Consider the following 19087-nt stretch of genomic DNA (forward strand, 5'->3'; position numbering starts at 1 on the left):
ACCTCTGGCTTCATGAATCACTTCATTTTAACTTGAGAACGACGCCTCCTGCCTTTGATTTCCATCCGCAACAAAATGGTAGCAGAGGATGGTTTAAGACGATTGGAAGAGCGGAGTGGAAACAACAGGTTGGGGAGGAGGCCGTCTCTCGGACGGGAAAGAACCGTCCTGAAGTGACTTGTATCGCCTTGGTAAACTGATCAAACAGCGCTGTACTATTAAAAGGTGAGCAGAGCCTATTTAATTGAAATCTGCATATTGTCGTGATAGAAAACCCAAATTTTCGATCAGTAGTACTGAGGTGTATACAAGTACATATGATAAATTTAACAAAGTAATTAAAATGGTCTGAAAATGCTGTGTATTATGCAATGGTGACGGTTGTATTTTAGTTCAAATTTTACACAAACACTGTAAATAACTGTGCCTGATCTTCAGGTCTGTGTTTGAGTACTAGTTTCAATTTTCACACCAATAAGGTCTCTCACTCTAAAATAAAATTTTACACAAACACTGTAAATATCTGTGCCTGATCTTTAGGTCTGTGTTTGAGTAGTAGTTCAAATTTTACACAAACACTGTAAATAACTGTGCCTGATCTTCAGGTCTGTGTTTGAGTACTAGTTTCAATTTTCACACCAATAAGGTCTCTCACTCTAAAATAAAATTTTACACAAACACTGTAAATATCTGTGCCTGATCTTCAGGTCTGTGTTTGAGTAGTAGTTCAAATTTTACACAAACACTGTAAATATCTGTGCCTGATCTTCAGGTCTGTGTTTGAGTACTAGTTTCAATTTTCACACCAATAAGGTCTCTCACTCTAAAATAAAATTTTACACAAACACTGTAAATATCTGTGCCTGATCTTCAGGTCTGTGTTTGAGTAGTAGTTCAAATTTTACACAAACACTGTAAATATCTGTGCCTGATCTTCAGGTCTGTGTTTGAGTACTAGTTTCAATTTTCACACCAATAAGGTCTCTCACTCTAAAATAAAATTTTACACAAACACTGTAAATATCTGTGCCTGATCTTCAGGTCTGTGTTTGAGTACTAGTTTCAATTTTCACACCAATAAGGTCTCTCACTCTAAAATAAAATTTTACACAAACACTGTAAATATCTGTGCCTGATCTTCAGGTCTGTGTTTGAGTACTAGTTTCAATTTTCACACCAATAAGGTCTCTCACTCTAAAATAAAATTTTACACAAACACTGTAAATAACTGTGCCTGATCTTCAGGTCTGTGTTTGAGTACTAGTTTCCATTTTCACACCAATAAGGTCTCTCACTCTAAAATAAAATTTTACACAAACACTGTAAATATCTGTGCCTGATCTTCAGGTCTGTGTTTGAGTACTAGTTTCAATTTTCACACCAATAAGGTCTCTCACTCTAAAATAAAATTTTACACACACACTGTAAATAACTATGCCTGATGTGCAGGTTTGTTGTGTGAGCAGTAGCTAACTCAAATTCGGTATCCCACTTAAAAAGACAATATATATGACAATCAGTGTTGGAGCCCTGACACCACCCAGGGATGGAGGTCACGTGCCTACTGTGGATGTTTTGAGATTGAAATGTCAAGTTATATGAAGATTTTAACTGCTCTTACTGCAGCTCTCTCCAATCAGGTCACCAGGGCCCTGGCGACTGATCCGGAGGAAGCTGCAGAACCGAAGGTAAAAGTTGGTGACTGGGTAAGAGTCAAGGTTCACGATAAAGAGAAAGTGGCCAGAACCCAGGTGGACTGGACCGTACGAAGTGAAGGAGGTTACTTCACACTCGGCCCAGGTCAAAGGTAAATCAGGCGCACCTTGGCACCACCTGACACATTGTACCCCAGCACCTTCACCTTCCCACCCATTGGCTGAAATAAGAACTGATTTGAATAATGCAACAGGAGCTTTACAAACCAGACACACCATTGTTTCAATTGCGCACAAATAACGGAAGGCTGTTACAAATAAGGATTTGAAAGAGGAAATTACTTCTATAAAAATTATTATACTACTTTAGATTATATAATATAGAGAGGATGTGAAGTAACTAGTATGAATGGAAGTGTGTGGCTGTTGGACTGAGTGACTGGTAGAAGACGTTGGGTCGCGGGCCGTTGTATCTCAAAAGAGGGAGTGCGGTCTCTGCCCGAAATTTAAAAAAAAAGGTGGCAGAGAGCGCTTGGGCTGTGAATGTTCGTGTGCTTGTGTGCAGGGAGATAACTCCCAGTGTGTGTGGGAGTAGGAGTGTTTGTGTGTGTGGAAACGAGAGAAATGTCTCAAGGTCAGCTGGCTGACTGAAGACACAGAAAAAACTGACGGAGCGACAAACTGACTGGAAAACGACTTTTTCCTAAACTAGTGGGTGTTAAATGCGATTGCCATCTGATAAATGTTGTATGTAAGGTTGGGAGGGGTAAATGTGTTTAGGACTTGCCAAAGAAAGATTAAGACTTGCACAGCAGAGGATGAAAAGGGGGAGGGCCAGAAGCCTTACAGCTTACAACTGGCGTTGACATCATAAGAAGGCTTGGTGTTTGTTTATTTGTTTGTTTGTTTGTTTTTAATATTGCTTCATTCAGAAGTAAAGAATTCCAGAAGGAATTGTTGAAATTACACTTTTTGGCACAAATTTATTCTTTCAGATATTTCCAAAATATATCTTATCTATTAGAGGAAAGGAGAAATCATTTAAATATCTTATTTAGTTTCTACCTGACACAGGTAGTTGGTTGTTGAAATGCTGTTTCATTGACTTTTATTTTCTTAGAGCTGAATAATGTGCTTTCTATATGAGCTGTCTCAATCATATTAGGATGAGAAATTCTAACTTAACTTTAAACTAAATTCTGTGCTGCCTAGAATTAGATATTTCTTTGTTTTCACCTGTAGTTGCTTTAATTCCATATTCAAATCATCCATTAAGAATTCAATAGTCAAGACATGTCAAATCTATTTACAGTTGGAATTTAAACTAGAAATTTGATTCAACCCCATGTAACTCTGGAGAGTCCTAAAATAAATATGTTTCACCATTGGGAAGACAAATAAATTAAAATCCAGTTAAAGGTCAAATACACTTTAACTCATAGCCGGTTTCATCTTAAATGAAAAGCACAAGCCATAATACAAGCCCCTCTGTTTACACAGTTTATAGAATGTCATATCTTTAATTAGATTTCAATTTATTTTGGACCCTTTAACTTTCAAACTCTGGAAAGAAGGTTTTTATTTTGTTGTTTTGTTTCACCAGTTATCTGTCAGCTAAGGCTCTTAATTTGATAGGTGATGTTAAGCTCCAATTATTGTTTTTATTTCATCATGAAGGAAATTGTGACAGAATAACTTTTAAATTGTTTTGAATTGTTTCAGCTGTCAACTCTGAGACGTTTGATTGAATCTAATCTCTCACACATTTGTATTTTGTATGTGATTCCTGTTTTATCACAGGACAGTTTGACGTCAAAGCTTCTGAATTATCGTGTTATGGAGCAGTCAATGAATTTTGGAAAATGGTTTGAACTCAAATACTCAAACACTGTCATATCTGCTGCTCATTGAAATTCAACTTGTTTAACCTTTTATTTTTAATGTCCACTGATTTGGCCGACCACACCTCAAAAGTTTTATGAAATTGTTGAATACCAAAAGAGGGTATGTATGTTTTGATTCGATTATTTTGTTTGTTTCTTTTAATTATAAATTTATATAATCTACTTTAATCTCAATTACGCATCGCAGTAAATTAATCATTTTTCTGTTTGTCTTCCTTTCAAACTCTGGGAACTGGGCTTCATGAATTCCACAACTCACTCCCATCTGGTGTTAACTCCACCTCCTCCACCACGACCGACAATACGCCCTGCGCCTGGCTTGGTACAGTGCAAGCTCGAACACATGGCCTGTTGGCAAGTATTAATTCCACGAAAGGATCTTTACAAGGCTAAGATCCAGATCATTGACTCTTAAAGACTGAAAAAGCCTCACTGACAATTCTTGATAATTTTGTTCTTGGAGCAGATCTGAAAAAGCTGAAATCTGCACAGCTCGCTCCTGTACCCTGTTTGGTCACACAGAAACGAATGGCCCTGGCCCCTTCTACTGGCAGGAAGGGTTATGTGTGTGTACTGATAGGAAGTGATTGAAAGACACTTTTTCCAAACTGACCCTGGTGGCTGGGTGACCAGTGCCCTCTCCACCTCTACGCACCATGACATGACATGGTTGTAGACTCTGCTCTGATGAAGGAAAACGTGCCTCATCCCCAGCTGTTCTGTGGATGCTGAACTGGGGATGGGTGCTGTGGATGCGATGGGTGCTGTGGATGCTGAGTATGCTGAAAGGGAAAATGATGCTGTACAGCTGAAGCTGAGGAAGATGGAGATGACGACGCGACGATGATGATGAGGAGGGGGACGGGTTTGCACTGGATGGGATAAAGGTTGAGGGGTACATGAACTCGCCAGTAAGTGGTCACACCCTAAAGGGGGATTAAGAGAGAGTCTGGAGTGATTTCAAACTTTTAACTATAGTCTGTGTCTGACAGAACTCTAAACAAATAAAGATAGAAGTAGTTTTAGTTAGATATTAGGCCTTCATACAAATGATTTTAATAAATGTTGCTGCTTAGTGTTAATAATTAACTTTTCTGATATTAAAGGCTTATTCCCTTAGATTCATTAAACTCACACAGAGATCCAGGAACTGCCTCTCCTGGGGCAAAGTCAGTATGACATTGTTTGGGTTCAGTTTGTTCCGAATCTTTACAGTCAGGTTTGTTTTGAGATTTTTTGTTTGCTGGCTGTGATTCAAAGAATCACAGCTATGTTTTGACGTTTTTGTTTTTGTGTTTTACTGAGTATTAAGTTGGGTTTGTTTTTCTGCCTTGCCCTTTTCTGCCCTTTGCCTTCCCAGTGTTGTCCGCACCTATCAGGTGCGGAAAGGGGGATTTATTGACAATACAACACTGTTCACACACTTACACACACTTTAACGTGTAGTCAGATACACATAGCGTAAACACACAAACATAACACATAGTTCTTCTCCTGCTTCTCAACCTCAGAATGTTTCATACTCCTTAAAAAGGGAGTCTGGCATAGCGGACAGATAACAGGTTTTCAAACCTCTGGCTTCATGAATCACTTCATTATATTAGTTCTGAGACTCCCTCACACACACACAGCGGACAGATTAGACTAGAGGTTTTCATGCCTTTCTCACAGTTTTCTATGACCTCACTTCACTTCACACACACATAAAATAAGCGCACACGCAAGGCAATATGCTCATGAACTTTAGTAACCGCAACACGGCTTGCACGTCATCACGCAACGCCAGGAGGAGGACCAAACGACGCCAGGAGGACAACCCGACGAGATCCGACCAATCCCAATCCAAGAAGAACCTCTGTCATGCCCAGTATCAATATATAAGCTTTCTGCGTACTCTGCCTCACTGCCATTTTTCCTGTACAGGATCAGTGGACCATGCATGCTCATTTGCTAGACACCGCAGTTTCCTGACCTCACAATGTATAATTTTCAGTGGATGAGGCCTGATCGGTGACAGAATTGTCAAATGCATCTGCTACCAAATAGGGAAAACATTTCAAACCTTTGAGATGTACAGTCACAAATGTGTGATCATTCTGAAAAACATTCATTGCCTCGTGTTCACTTGTATTAAGCTACATCAGGGATTCCCAAAGATGTGTGCATGAACCCCTAGGGGTGCACAAGCTGTTGTAAAGAGGATCCTTTGTCATTTTTAGTGATACAAATAATTTCTAGCTGTAAGATTACAATACGGTATTTAAATCTTTCTTAATTAGATCAGTAATGTGGGAAAAATTAGACAAAAACTGTAGATGAAATATTGTTTGAAAAGACAGAAAAGAGTTAACAGGAAGCCTATCACTTGTATCAGCCACAGATTCTGGTGCCTTTCCACTCTTTGCTAAATGCTAGCTTCATGGACCTATCTATTTTGCTGACTAAAAAGACTGAATAAAAAGACTAAATAACTATGCAATATTTATAGCTTAGCCTATATTATAGTAAAACTCATCACTTACCAATAGGGGACGAGCCCTGAATCAGGGAAATAACTTCAGTGGCTAGGTCGATTTTTGTCTTTTGACTTAGGCAAAATAAAACGGCTTAAGTCACACTCTTGAAATAGGCCATTATTCTACAGGGCTAGAATCCCATGATCTGTTCAACTGAGGATGTAGGCGATGTTACCAAAGGTGGCCAGCATCATGAGGAGATGATTTAGGCCGAACATTGTTTTAATTTGTACACAATTTTAATAACATCGTTGAAACAGCTGAAACAAACATTCAGCTCACAGTTTGAACTTTAATTAAAGAGAATTTTGAGCATTTCCTTCTTTTTTTTAACGTATAATTCCTGTTGTAGCCCTAACTCCTCTCGGCTGGGTTTTGTCTGCGTAAACGAGTGCTCCCCGTAGTGCTGCCCCGCCCCTCCCACGTCTGCCAGCAGAAAGGGAGCTGAAGACCGTCAACACATTTTATGACGAAGCAGCACTTTTACACTAAAGTCGTCCGGTTTCTCTGTCGGTGTCAGTATGTAACACGGAGCTGTGGGTCCGCTGCTCGTCTTCAGTGCCTCGGTGAGGTTTTCCACCTTCTGCGACTCAACTTGGACTTGGCTGTTTATTTATTTACCCCCATTAGCATGTTAGCCAAGGGAAAGTTAGCCAAGGAGTGGGAGGCTGAACTTCTCGAAGCTAACGTTGAACATTAGCAGCAGCCTCGCTAGCTACATTAGCAGTTTGAGTTGGACCGAGTGTAGTTTTGTTGTCATGTGACTATAACAACGCTACAAACGAGGCTCTCGACTTCAGCTCGTCCCCCCAGGAGTTCACTAAACTGGGTGGGGAAAGTAGGACATGTTTGACAGTGATTGTTGTGACGTTATTCCCACAGGTTGCAACAGTCCTTCAACCCTCTTTGCCCTCGTATGTGCTGACAGTCCTCTTCCTCGTTGATGGCCGCTGGACTAACTTTAACTTCGAGGAGGGGAACCCGCTTGACAGAGGCTTCCCGTCACTTGTTGCCGCTCAGGACCAGGAGCACAGCGAGGGAGAGCCGCTAGTTGAGCCATGATGCTGGAGACGGAGAGTAAAGAGGCTCCAGCTGCTGAGAGCAACCAGGCACAGGTCACAGCGGGACACGTGTCCACGAACACGCTGCAGGTACCCGGGGGACCATCCGTGTCTCCGCCCGTGGCCTCCATACACTCTCACTCTCCTGCCCCCCCAGCGACCGAGGATGAGGATGAGAGTGAGGACGAGTCAGACATCTTGGAGGAAAGTCCCTGTGGCCGCTGGCAGAAACGCAGAGAGGAGGTGAGAGTGGAGCAGGAAGCTGAGCTGTCACAGGATCAGCTGAAAATGAAGGACAGAGTATTATATGTTCAAGAAGTTGTCCTGAGCCACGTCTCCCTCTCTGTATCAGTCAAAGTTCGATTTGACTCTTGAGTATGTATATTCACTGGTGTCATTATGTATCTATCTATATTAAATTGTTTGGTCTCATTGACATTTTCATAAATTTTTTGGAATAGGGCCAGAGAACAGGAGATATACACATTCAGCAAATGGATACAACACAACAAAGAGTTAAATAGTGAAAAGCAGCACAACAAGGGCTCATGTTCAGTACTTGTGCAAGTGAACATAGGCAACTGGGCCTGCTTGTGTTTCTTGAAGGATTTCAGCTCTCATCCAAAAGGCTTCTTCTGTTCAGGAGCCAACGGAGAGAGGCAGACCCTCTCTAAAAAAACCTCTCCAATTAACCCAACCCCAATCTGCATGAGTACCCAGAGTAAACCACAGAAGAAACCCCACACAGAAAGGACCATGGCCCAACAGGGATTTAAACCAAACCAAAGTTCAACCCACATCAGTATGATTTAAAAACTGCCTGAAATGACAGGAACCATCTGTGGAGAAAATTGTATTTGAAGACTCTATTTACTTATTGGCCCGTGTCCCATCATCTAGCATTAAATGTATGATCTCATGAGCCACTTTTCTGTTCCCGTTAAACGTAGGTGAATCAGCGTAATGTACCCGGGATAGATGCTGCGTACTTGGCTATGGACACAGAGGAGGGTGTGGAGGTAGTTTGGAATGAAGTCATGATCTCGGAGAGGAAGAACTTCAAACTGCTGGAGGTGAGGGACGGTGTTACAGAGTAGGATTGAAACTGTTAAAGATAGTTACTTTTAAGGGTTTGCACTCATTGTAACGTAGTTGTGACTTGTTTATGTCATTATGTATGGAATGTGATAGCAAACCAAAACACAATTGTCTCTGTTTGCTCACCCAAGCTGTAAATATTTCACTTCAAAATGTAAAAAAATATAAAAAGCATTGTTGACTTACTTTCATTGATGTTTATGTGACTCAGTTGTACATTCACGTGCACAGGTTGAGTGAATATAAAGACTGATTGGGTATGAAGAGTAGTAAAAGTACCTAGAATCTAATGATACATACATGGATGAGAGTGACATGACTAAGTGTAAATGCAATGCGGAACAACCAGTGTCCAGCTATGCTAGTGAAATTTAAGTGCTCCACTCCCTTATAGATACATCACGTGATACTTAAATGCCATTATATCAGCATGTTTTATTGAGGCAGACAGTGATGTAATGTAGTTGATATTTAATGAGCATCTTTAAAAAAGTCTTCGTATTAAATAACATCACAGGAAAAAAATTCCACCACTCCTCTCGCTCACATTGAGAAAAAAATACTTTAGCTACAATCACCATATCTTCACCAAAGCTCATATTGACATCACTTGTACTCTACTATTTCTTTTAATTATATCACTAGACATGGTGATAGGGATAAGTTTGTGAATTTGAGAAAATCTGCTTATTCCAAGTTTTATTTATTTTTTGCAAAAATGAGAAACTGAAGTCCTTTTTTGATATTTTTACTACATAGTGATCTGCATGTGTTTTCACCATCTGTGCTGTGTAAGTTAGGGTAGAGAACATATAGTCTGCCATCACTTAACACCTAATCTCTTTTTATTTATTGTCTGTAAAGACCGTTAGTTCTCATAGTGTACACTTAGTGTTGTTACAATATTCAACCATGAGCCGTTTCTCAAACTTTACCAATTAGGGTACATAAATTTGAGCGAAATTTTTTAGAAAATCTATTGACTTAGATGTTAAGCATGTGTGGGAAAGAGTTTTGAAATCATATGTTTTGTATGGGAGAGAATTAAGAGTTAATTCAGAAGTGCTCTACTTACACACATTTTCCTTGTATTTAGGAAAAGGTCAAGGCTGTATTTGATAACCTGATCCATTTGGAACATGCAAATATTGTCAAGTTTCACAAGTACTGGGCTGACACAAAGGAGAACCGGGCGAGGGTGAGTCTCAAACCTTTTAAAAACGTTGATGAATCTTCTAACTGTCAGTTGCATTTATGAAAACATAATTTTCAAGCATTATGAAATAACACACATTTTCTTCTGTTTTATAATTCTTTGAATAAAATCTGGTGGCGCCTAATGTCTTTTCTCCCTCAGGTGATTTTCATTACAGAATATATGTCATCCGGAAGCTTGAAGCAGTTCCTGAAGAAGACTAAGAAGAATCACAAAAGTATGAATGAAAAGGTAAAAGTTGGCTGCTTGTAAATACACTTTAAATAACAAACTTATCACTTACTAATCAATTACTAATTGGGACTTTAAAACATTTTTTGTGGAAAGTAACATTTCCTTTATAACTGAATAAAATTGGATTTGTCGAAAAGGGAGCAAGTTTAATAGTCTGGTAAACAAATGTATTGGGGTCTTGTGCACCAACTGGCCTCTTGATATAATGCAAGCCAAAGTTGATCCATACTGGCAACCAGCCAGGAAGCGCTCTGATAAGATGTATGGTTCTACAGGCTTGGAAGAGATGGTGCACTCAGATCCTGTCTGCTCTCAGGTTGGCTTTCCTTTTTCAGACATTATGTTCAAAAAGCTCAATATGCACCCTCGCAAGAAAATGCACACACATGGATAATAATCCAGACCCTCTCTTACATAATTTGTATGTATTTGTGAATGTGTTTTTCCCTATCGAGCAGTTATCTCCACTCATGTGATCCACCCATCATCCATGGCGACCTGACCTGTGACACCATCTTCATTCAGCACAACGGGCTCATCAAGATCGGATCAGGTATAGAATTATGCTGGTTTGCTTCCCCTGTGTTAGGTAGAGGACATTATATTAAATTATGGATGCATCAAATTGGAAATTTCAAATAATTAAATGTTAAATTTCCATAACTGTACTAGATGAACCCTGCGCATTGTGTGTGAACATGGGTGCTGTGCAAAGTTATTGAGATTGGTCCTCCCTCTCACATTCTTTCTTTTACTCCTTGTCCGCTCTGTGAATTACTTCTTCTGCATCAAACTAGTTTCTCTTAATGTTCACCATCCTGCTTCTACATCATCATCTGTATTGTTCCTTGTCTAATCTACAGTTGCTCCGGACACTATTAACAGCCATGTGAAGACCTGTCAAGAGGAACAGAAGAACATGCACTTCTTTGCTCCAGAATATGGAGGTAGATATTTCTATGGTTGCTGATATTGAAGTATTCTGAGCTCCAGAGTGAACTGAATGACACAGATGTTTTGGAGATTTCCCTCAACTTACGGTTTTTAGAATATGGTACTTTCAGCCCTTAAAATGATATATATTCTCACAAAATATATCATTTTAAGAAAATGTAATGGAACAAGGACAGGTTATCTTTTTAAATGTTTTACAAAGGTGCCGTAAATGTTTAGCAATATTAAGATTTCATTCATTATATTATTTTCCGGAAATTCTTAAAATTGTCTCAAATAAAAAATTATCTTCTCAAAGAATAAATGAAAAATGTTTGGTTTAATATTTAGATCTAAGTCTTGAATAAGGACAAAGTTCTGACATGATTTCTGTAATGATTGTTTCCATGTTATTATTTCTCTCATTGTAGCTGTTGAGGAGATCACTACTGCAGTAGACATTTACTCATTCGGCATGTGTGCATTAGAGGTGAGATTAGACTCATGATACATGAATGAATGTCTTGAGCCCTGCACCAAAGCAATATGTCAATGTGTGTGTTTTTCTGTGTTTCAGATGGCACTCCTGGAGATCCAGGGGAATGGAGAGTCCTATAATGTTTCTCAGGAGGCCGTAAACAATGCGATACAGTTACTGGAGGACCCACTGCAGAGGGTAAGATACAGAGAGTAGTATCTGTTCATGAGAATCTTAAAAGAACATTTAAACAAGTTTTTCTCATGGTTTGTTATGTTTGTTTGTTTTTGCAGGAGTTAATCCAGAAGTGCCTCGAGCGTGATCCTATTACAAGACCTACAGCCAGAGAGCTGCTCTTCAACCAGGCTCTGTTTGAAGTACCTCAGCTAAAACTGCTGTCTGCACATTGTATTGTTAGCCACCAACGTTAGTCTTGCACACACACAGACACACACACACACATATATATATATATATATATATATATATATATATATATATATATACAGTTTGAGTAATGTGTTTTTTTGTACAGGTGTCTCATCTCATTCAATTGTTATTTTAATAATTTCTAAATATTTAGACACGATACCTGAAAATGCTCTAGAGGAGATAACCAAGAACCTGGACCCCAACCTGGTCATTGCTGAGAGTAAAGAGGGTGTGCAGCTCAAGTAAGGGCTAGAAACTGATGATTTAACAGGAGTCAATGTTTAGTCTTACGGTAATTAATAATGTAAACATCTCACCCATGTTGATTGTTGTACATTTAATTGCTCTAGACTTATATATGTTGTATTATCTAATATATTCATAAACGATTAACTGAATTTGTAAGAATTATATCACACTTTGGATTTTGTCGTTCTGTCTCAAACAAAATTATCAAGTGGGATTTTTATTTTTTCCCATAGGCTCTCACAGTTTCCTGCTTTAGAACTTGATAAATTCCTGGAGGATGTCCGGTAAGAAGCACATCAGTGTTGTGTTCTTCAAGGTTTTGAGCAAGCTCAGTGTGCATCATGTGAAAATGTGTATCTAATTTAATAAAGCCCCAAGGATATAATACTCTCAGGCCACATGGAGGCAGCAGTGGGCTATGTGATTACCTTTGTACCTCTCCCACTGAAATGTTCTTTCAGAGTGTGCTACGGTGCTATAGTTTTGCATTAGTCCTAGACACCATGATGTATGCAATTTTAAGACATAAACATTGTAGTGTAAGGTTTAGTGTTTTAGATTGGCAATGGATTCATTTTAATGTCTTTATCCTCTTTCATCTTTCCATCTTCTCTTATTAATTTCCCTTAATCTTTAAAAATCTAAAATATTTTTCAATTTGTCTCCCCTTCATATTTTCTCCATCTCTACCTGGGTCAGGAATGGTATTTATCCAATGACGGCGTTCGGGCTGCCCTGTCCTCAGCAGCCTCAACGGGAGACGGTTAAATCTCCTGTCGTCGTCCCCTTGGTCAAATCCCCAACCCCTGAACCTGCAGAGCTCGAGACACGACGGGTCTGTATGACAGATTATACTGCTGAATAAAGACGATGCCGTCACAATGGTCACAATTAATAAGTGATCATTTTGAGGCTCATGCTTCTCAATTTTCACTAAATCAAGATATACATTGCTCATTTGTGTGAAGAATTTACTGCAAGACCAATACTTTCCCTACTTTTCCGCAGGTCATTCAAATGCAGTGTAATGCTGAACCTGTTGAGGAGGGTGCAAGGTTTCATGTGAGTCATAACATTTACAAGTTGATGATTTATTTTAAAAGGACTGATTTAGAGGATAAGGTGGGATCTATTGACATAAATTAAAATAATATTGATGATTAAAGTAAAATAAATATTTTAATAAAACAACATCATTGTTGTCGTATTACCTGTAGCCACTCAGGGTGTTCAGTTGGTTGCAATCTACAACCTCACAGCTAAATGCCACAACATCTTTTATACTGATCCTTCATTAAAAGTCCAGAAGCAACTCTGAATTTGATCAACCATGGTGATAAACTAGCTATTTGTCATTTCCTTGTGCATTCAAACCTTTTTCTCTTTTGTTGTCTCTCCTCCTTTAGCTTACATTACTGCTGAAACTGGATGATAAACTGAACAGACATCTAAGCTGTGACATGCTACCCAGTAAGAACAACTCTTCTGAATCACACACTGGCACATACTCAATGAGCTTAAACATACCCTTTAGTATATTGATAATGTTTTACTTCCCCATATTGGTATCGGCATCTGCCCACAAAATCCATATCAGTCAGGCTCTACTTTTGTCTGAAATAAAAACACTCCGCCACGTTATGTAAAAAGTCCTAGACCCAAAAGCATTCAGTACCTGCTTTATCAGTCAGGTGAGGCAATAACATGTTTTTGGCACGTTTGTGCGTTTTGATTTTTATCCATGTGAAAACATGTTTTTATTAAGTATAGTCATTTTGTCCATCTGGACAGTTTAGTTTTACAGTTTTTCTCTCAGATTTGACCACACACGGTGGTTTTATTGTGCACTTCCTCTCCATGTGTGTCGTCAGAGGCATGCAGGAAAGTGAGAGTGAGATTCCAGATAGAGCTTGAAACTCACATGGCATCACAATATACAGTAGCATGAAAGACTATTTAAAGCAGGGAGACTGTCGTTTGCGTGTCATAAAAACCTTGCTATTTTGGAAAGTTTATTCGGATTGCATCCCCAAATCGTTTCCTAATAACCGTAAAAACCTTAGACTCTGTTGTAAAGGTTTTTCGTAAAACAAAAGTGAGCCATCGTTAAAACTTTGCATTTTACACCAATATTTCAGTATTTTTATTTGTGACACGTATGAGAAGGAAGGCAAAAGGGAAAATTACACACAGCACAACTGTTGCCCTGGTCAGAATAATGTTGGCACTATGGTCCAATGTGCACATGTATACGCAGCTGTAAATCCCTGTTAAATTCCAACAGTAATGAATTAAAAAAGGATGTTCTGAAACAACACAGTGGGCTCACAGATGATGCAACAGCAGGATCAGATGTTTGGTGGTTGCTAATGTGTTTAAGGTGAGATTTGGATTTAAAAGCAGCAGCTGGTCCATATTTTTCTGAATGTGCCTCAGTCTGACCTCGTATTTTTGTGTGAGTGTTTATAGTATTTGTACAACTCCATCGTTTTGTCGGTCTGTTACATGTCCATGAATTGGTGACTAACTACACCTGTTTGTGTTTCAGATGAATCTGGTCAAGAGCTGGCTGAAGAGTTGGTGCAGCTGTGCTTCATCAGTGAGGTGGGTGGTAGCTGGCTATTTCTGCAAAGTGTTTTAAAATCCATGTGATTTAAAAAAAGATTATTTATTTAGCATCCTGAATTGTTAGAAATATTGATTCTCTTTCTTTCTCCTTCTCACAGTTGGACCAAAACAAAATTGCCTGTCTGCTAGAAGAAAGTTGCAGTCAAGCTATTCACTAGCTTCTAAGTACAATCTTTCAACCCTGTTACACACTTTGTTTTGAATACTCAACTCAATCACCATATTGTTTTTTTTTTTGCACTGTCTTTTATACTGAGCTGGAGTTTGCAATGTGACCAAAACTCTAGGGATTTTCCTTGGAATAGGGGATTAATGCTTCCTGTAGAGCCAGTTTTACTCCAAAGCCACTGAGAGAGATTTCACATATTCTGTAAGTAAATATACTCTATATAAATGGATGCAAGGGCGTTGAAACACGATCTATAAAGCAGGCAATTGCGTGGGGCCCATGAACTGAGAGCGGACCCTGACAACAGCTGATTTTATTAGTCCACAATTTTGTAAGATTTTGTGAGGATCGGTTTGGTTCAGTATGAGGCCCCCAGGTCCCTTGAACCACTCCTCCATAGATTGGATTCTTTTGAATGAGCTAACTCTGATGTTGCTGTTGAGTTTATTTAAAAGGTAAACCACAATAAGGCTGCAACACACTTGATCACAACATAACTGTCTAGATTATTTACAGCTTTACAATGACATCCAATATTTTATTAAGCACACAGTTGCATTTTAGTGAGAGGGGTTTATTTTGTCATAGATTGTGTATTGTCTGGTCTGTCTGGTCTAAAACATCATCATAACTGATTGAGGCCTTCCCTGGAGTCACACCACTCAACCGGTGTACAACATTTTTATAGTTGTTCCTCACGTTTTGACCAGCAGCAAAACTTTGACTCTCCTAGAAATAAAGAGACACATTCTATCCAAAGAAAATGTACAGATTAAGCCAATCAACTCTGTTCATCCATTCTCACTTGCCCCTCTGCCTTGGCTCTTTTTAATTACCTCGTACAACACAACATTCCCAGCTCTTTGGCTTTTGTGACCTGTGAGACCAAACTCACCTATCAAATTAGATGTATAGAATAGTTTAGAAACTGGATTGCAAAGCTGGAAATAACCATTGCTATTTTTTTTATAGACAAATACCTGGGGTGAATATTTTTAAAAGGCCTTTGATACAGAACAAAATGTATGTGCATTGCTGCATACCACATTCTGGAAAGGCGTCTTGCCAGCTCGCTCTGGAGGATGGTTACTGTGAGGTACTGTGAACTCAGTGTTACTGAATTTTTGTTTGTGTCTTTGTTTTTCTTATTGCGCTCCACTGTTTGCCTTAATGTGGGTGACCTACACAGATGCCTTAAAGTTCTCTTTTCTTTATTGGTTTTTACCCTTATTATTCTTGTATTGACTGTTTTACCGTTTGCTGCTTTTTGGGTTCACACATGTTACTCTGCCTAAAACTCATTCACATGTGACGTGTGTAGTGAACTTGGCTGCCATATGCTGTAGAGAGAGAACCTGGCCCTTCCTGTTACATCTCTGTGATAATGTCATGTTTTATTCATGTTACAGATACAGTATATCATATTTTTCTTTACACACGCTCCCATTTATTTATGTGGCATCACATGGAAACTACATTGTTGTTTGAGCCCATATACAACTTGTCTTGTTTTATAACAGAGCATTAGATTCAAGTGGGATATAGTGGATTTACATCATCCTTCACAAAGTGCTCTGAAACTTTAATACATCATTTAGCATAATACAGGCCTTGTTTAGATAAAGGAGTTTTCTGATGCCTATTTCTGACATTTTGGCTCAGAACTCTTTGTGCACTACTGGTACTACTGTGTCTAGATGCTCACACAGATTCACACCTGTAACAGGCAGTAAGAATGTAAAGAAGATCTGGTGTTCTGAATATGTGTAGAAAAGCAACTGTTAAGATATTATTTCATACACATACTTCTCTTGTCCTGATATTTTCCTTTAGGTACATTTTAAAATGTCCTCTCCCTCTCCCTGCTTAACTGAAAACCTCCGTACGAGCTTTCAAACAGAGCTTTCCTCTTATGCTGGATTTTGATATATATATACAGTGAAATCACTGAAATATTAATCCAATGACTCCTCTTGTATTTCTGAAGTGTTGAGCTTTTTGTTTGTATTCAGGTATCTTTGTGCTTCAATCTGATTTTCTTTTTCCTGCACATAACATGTCAAGTCCATGCTCAATGCATTGTTTACTGTGTTCTCCTGTGTTTGAACTGCTAAGATTGTAAATCCCAAAGATATGTCCTAAAACTAGCCAGTAGAATGTAAATGCACCACTCCTGGTGTAGAGAAGTGGTGAAAACCAACCAATGTGACCTGAGCAGCTTTACGCTGACTGTCTTGGCTCCGTCTCTTTCTCTCTCTCTTTATCATCTTTTCCTCCTAAATGATTGGTGTTGCGGAAACTGGTAATTAAATTATCGTTGGTATGGGATGGGCAGCTTAAGCCTGTTACTCCAGGGTTTGAGCTTTTGGTTTTATTTGGATGTTGTAATATTTTGTGTTTGACATGGATGTGAGTAAATGTATGTCTTTTCTGAGACTTGCATCCTGCAAAGTGTGACACTTTCAAATAAATGTGTAAAGTGCTGGACTGTGTTATACTACTGGGATTCTGTTCTACGGTTTTGTGAGTGATGTGAAAACACACAAGCTCACAGTTGGTGTGAACTGTTTCGCCCCTCAGCGTCCAGCGAGCTGCAGGTGATTCACAGGTGAGTTTGCTGACATCATACAGGAAGTGGACACAGTCCGTGGAGTCTTTGTCTCGCTGGAGTTGAAAGGATTTGGCAGATATTGCTTTGATTTTCTGTTTAACACTTTTTTATTGGTTTTCTTTTGGTAATCAATACAATTATACAATTACACATCACAAATCTGATGGATATACCCCTACCCACAATAAGACCCACCCACCCCCAGCCAGCCTACCCCATGCAGCAGAAGTACATACAATAGACACTTTAGAATGTATATATATGTATATAGGAATATTAGATAATTACAATACAATTACATACAACACTGCTGCAAGACTAAGCAGAGAAAAAAAGAAAAGAAAAGAAAAAAATTTGATTAAATATTAACTAATTCATAAAATAAATCATTAAATGGGTAGATATTGCTTTGATTTTAAAGAAATATCTGGCGCAGCGAGATGTGCACGTTTCATGAGTGTTTGGTAACCTGTGCTCCTCCTCACTGTCGATCTGTAATGTCTCAGCTCCGTGTTTCTCCCTCCGTGGGTTTATCTGACCTCAGGCCTGCAGGTGGGCTCACACGCTTTCGCTTTCAACACTTTGAATGTGAGACCTGTATAAGAGCTGGTAACTCACAGATAGATAATGTCAACTCAACCTCTGATGAACAGAGTCAGAGAAGCTTTTGTATGTAAATGAATCGTGTTACTCATCTCTGTCCGCAACTTAAATCTGCGTATCAAAAGTTTACTACGCCAAATGAAATGTATACTGGAAACTAAGTCCTGCAAAAAAGGAATAAATATATTAACCGTTGAGAATTTATCTTCCAATATACACTACAACACAGTCTAAAGCTAGATGGATGATATAATTTGTTGTAAATACTTTGCTATCAGTGTACATGTCACCCAACAGTTAACGACAATTTGTTATCTATACATCTCAAGTTTGATTTGAGGTACTTTACAAATAATATTCATTTTGCAGGTTTTCCTCCACAGGATAATGACTAGTAAATGTATTGACTTGTAAAAGGATCAGTGTAGTGTGAGTTCCATTTATTCAGACTTTTAACATAACACAGAATGAATGAGTGGTCTTGGGCAAACAGAAATAGGTTTGGCTTTGTGTTAAATATTGACAACGTAGGCGCAGTCTGTTAAACTCATCAATACTTCCTGTTACAAGCTGTCACGCCATCTTGCTATGAACTGTATTAATATTATATGACCTGTCTGTCCGTCCGTCTGTGATTGTTGTCCGCGCACACGGACACACAGAAAAACACGAACAACCACATAAGATTTCAGTCACGAGTTAACTATTCACACAGATACGACACCACAATGCACGAGAGGTGATTCGTTTAGTGTCAGTCTGCATTTAAGCTTCTATTATCAACCATCAGCAGGGACCTGTTCCACCTTCCTCACCTGACACCAGATATTTCTCAGACAGCATGATCTTCGTCACGGGGCTCCTGTGCACAGTGAACGTCTGAAAGAGCTGGGGGCCAGACAGAAAAACACGTCAGGTCAATGACTGTGACTTATGTTACCTCCAAAAATGTATTTTCTGTCTGGAGCCCAGGACATGAAACTGAAACTGGTACTGGCGGAAGTGGAGTTAGAGTTTTACTTTGAAAATGACATCGACGACGCTTCCGTGGGTGGGGCGTTATCTTTGCATTGGATTCATTAAGGTGAGTACGCCCTATCATAGCTCTTCTGACATTTATAAGTTTTAAGTTGTAAATAACATCAGAAGTTAGTGTAACTGTCAGCAAAACCGGCCAGTTTATGCAGACTGTTTTATTCTTTTATTTTAGGGTTGGGCTATATATTGTTCTTATGTTCAACTACGGTTTGGGTTATTTTCAGTTTTATTTCGTAGTCTTTTACACGTAGCGACTCCCCTG

At 39.0% G+C, this 19087-nt stretch overlaps 1 protein-coding gene across 2 annotated transcripts; it reads left to right on the forward strand.

The window, feature by feature from the left end:
* The first annotated feature begins 6509 nt into the window (after window positions 1–6509).
* Window positions 6510–17060, forward strand: LOC132998052 (nuclear receptor-binding protein-like). Of its 2 annotated transcripts, XM_061067537.1 has the most exons (18): window positions 6510–6641; window positions 6958–7379; window positions 8087–8209; window positions 9331–9432; window positions 9592–9681; window positions 9960–10000; window positions 10143–10237; window positions 10548–10631; window positions 11049–11107; window positions 11195–11293; window positions 11389–11521; window positions 11679–11769; window positions 12010–12060; window positions 12476–12611; window positions 12785–12838; window positions 13183–13246; window positions 14325–14380; window positions 14503–17060. In XM_061067537.1, the coding sequence occupies exons 2-18, from the start codon at window positions 7134–7136 to the stop codon at window positions 14560–14562; spliced, it is 1584 nt and encodes a 527-aa protein (XP_060923520.1). In that variant the 5' UTR covers window positions 6510–6641; window positions 6958–7133; the 3' UTR covers window positions 14563–17060. The 2 variants fall into 2 exon arrangements, with proteins under 2 accessions (XP_060923520.1, XP_060923521.1); XM_061067538.1 differs by lacking the exon at window positions 6510–6641 and having other exon boundaries at window positions 7308–7511; window positions 7598–8209.
* Window positions 17061–19087: the final 2027 nt, after the last annotated feature.

This window comes from Limanda limanda, chromosome 3 (assembly GCF_963576545.1).
Source record: "Limanda limanda chromosome 3, fLimLim1.1, whole genome shotgun sequence".
NCBI lineage: Eukaryota > Metazoa > Chordata > Actinopteri > Pleuronectiformes > Pleuronectidae > Limanda > Limanda limanda.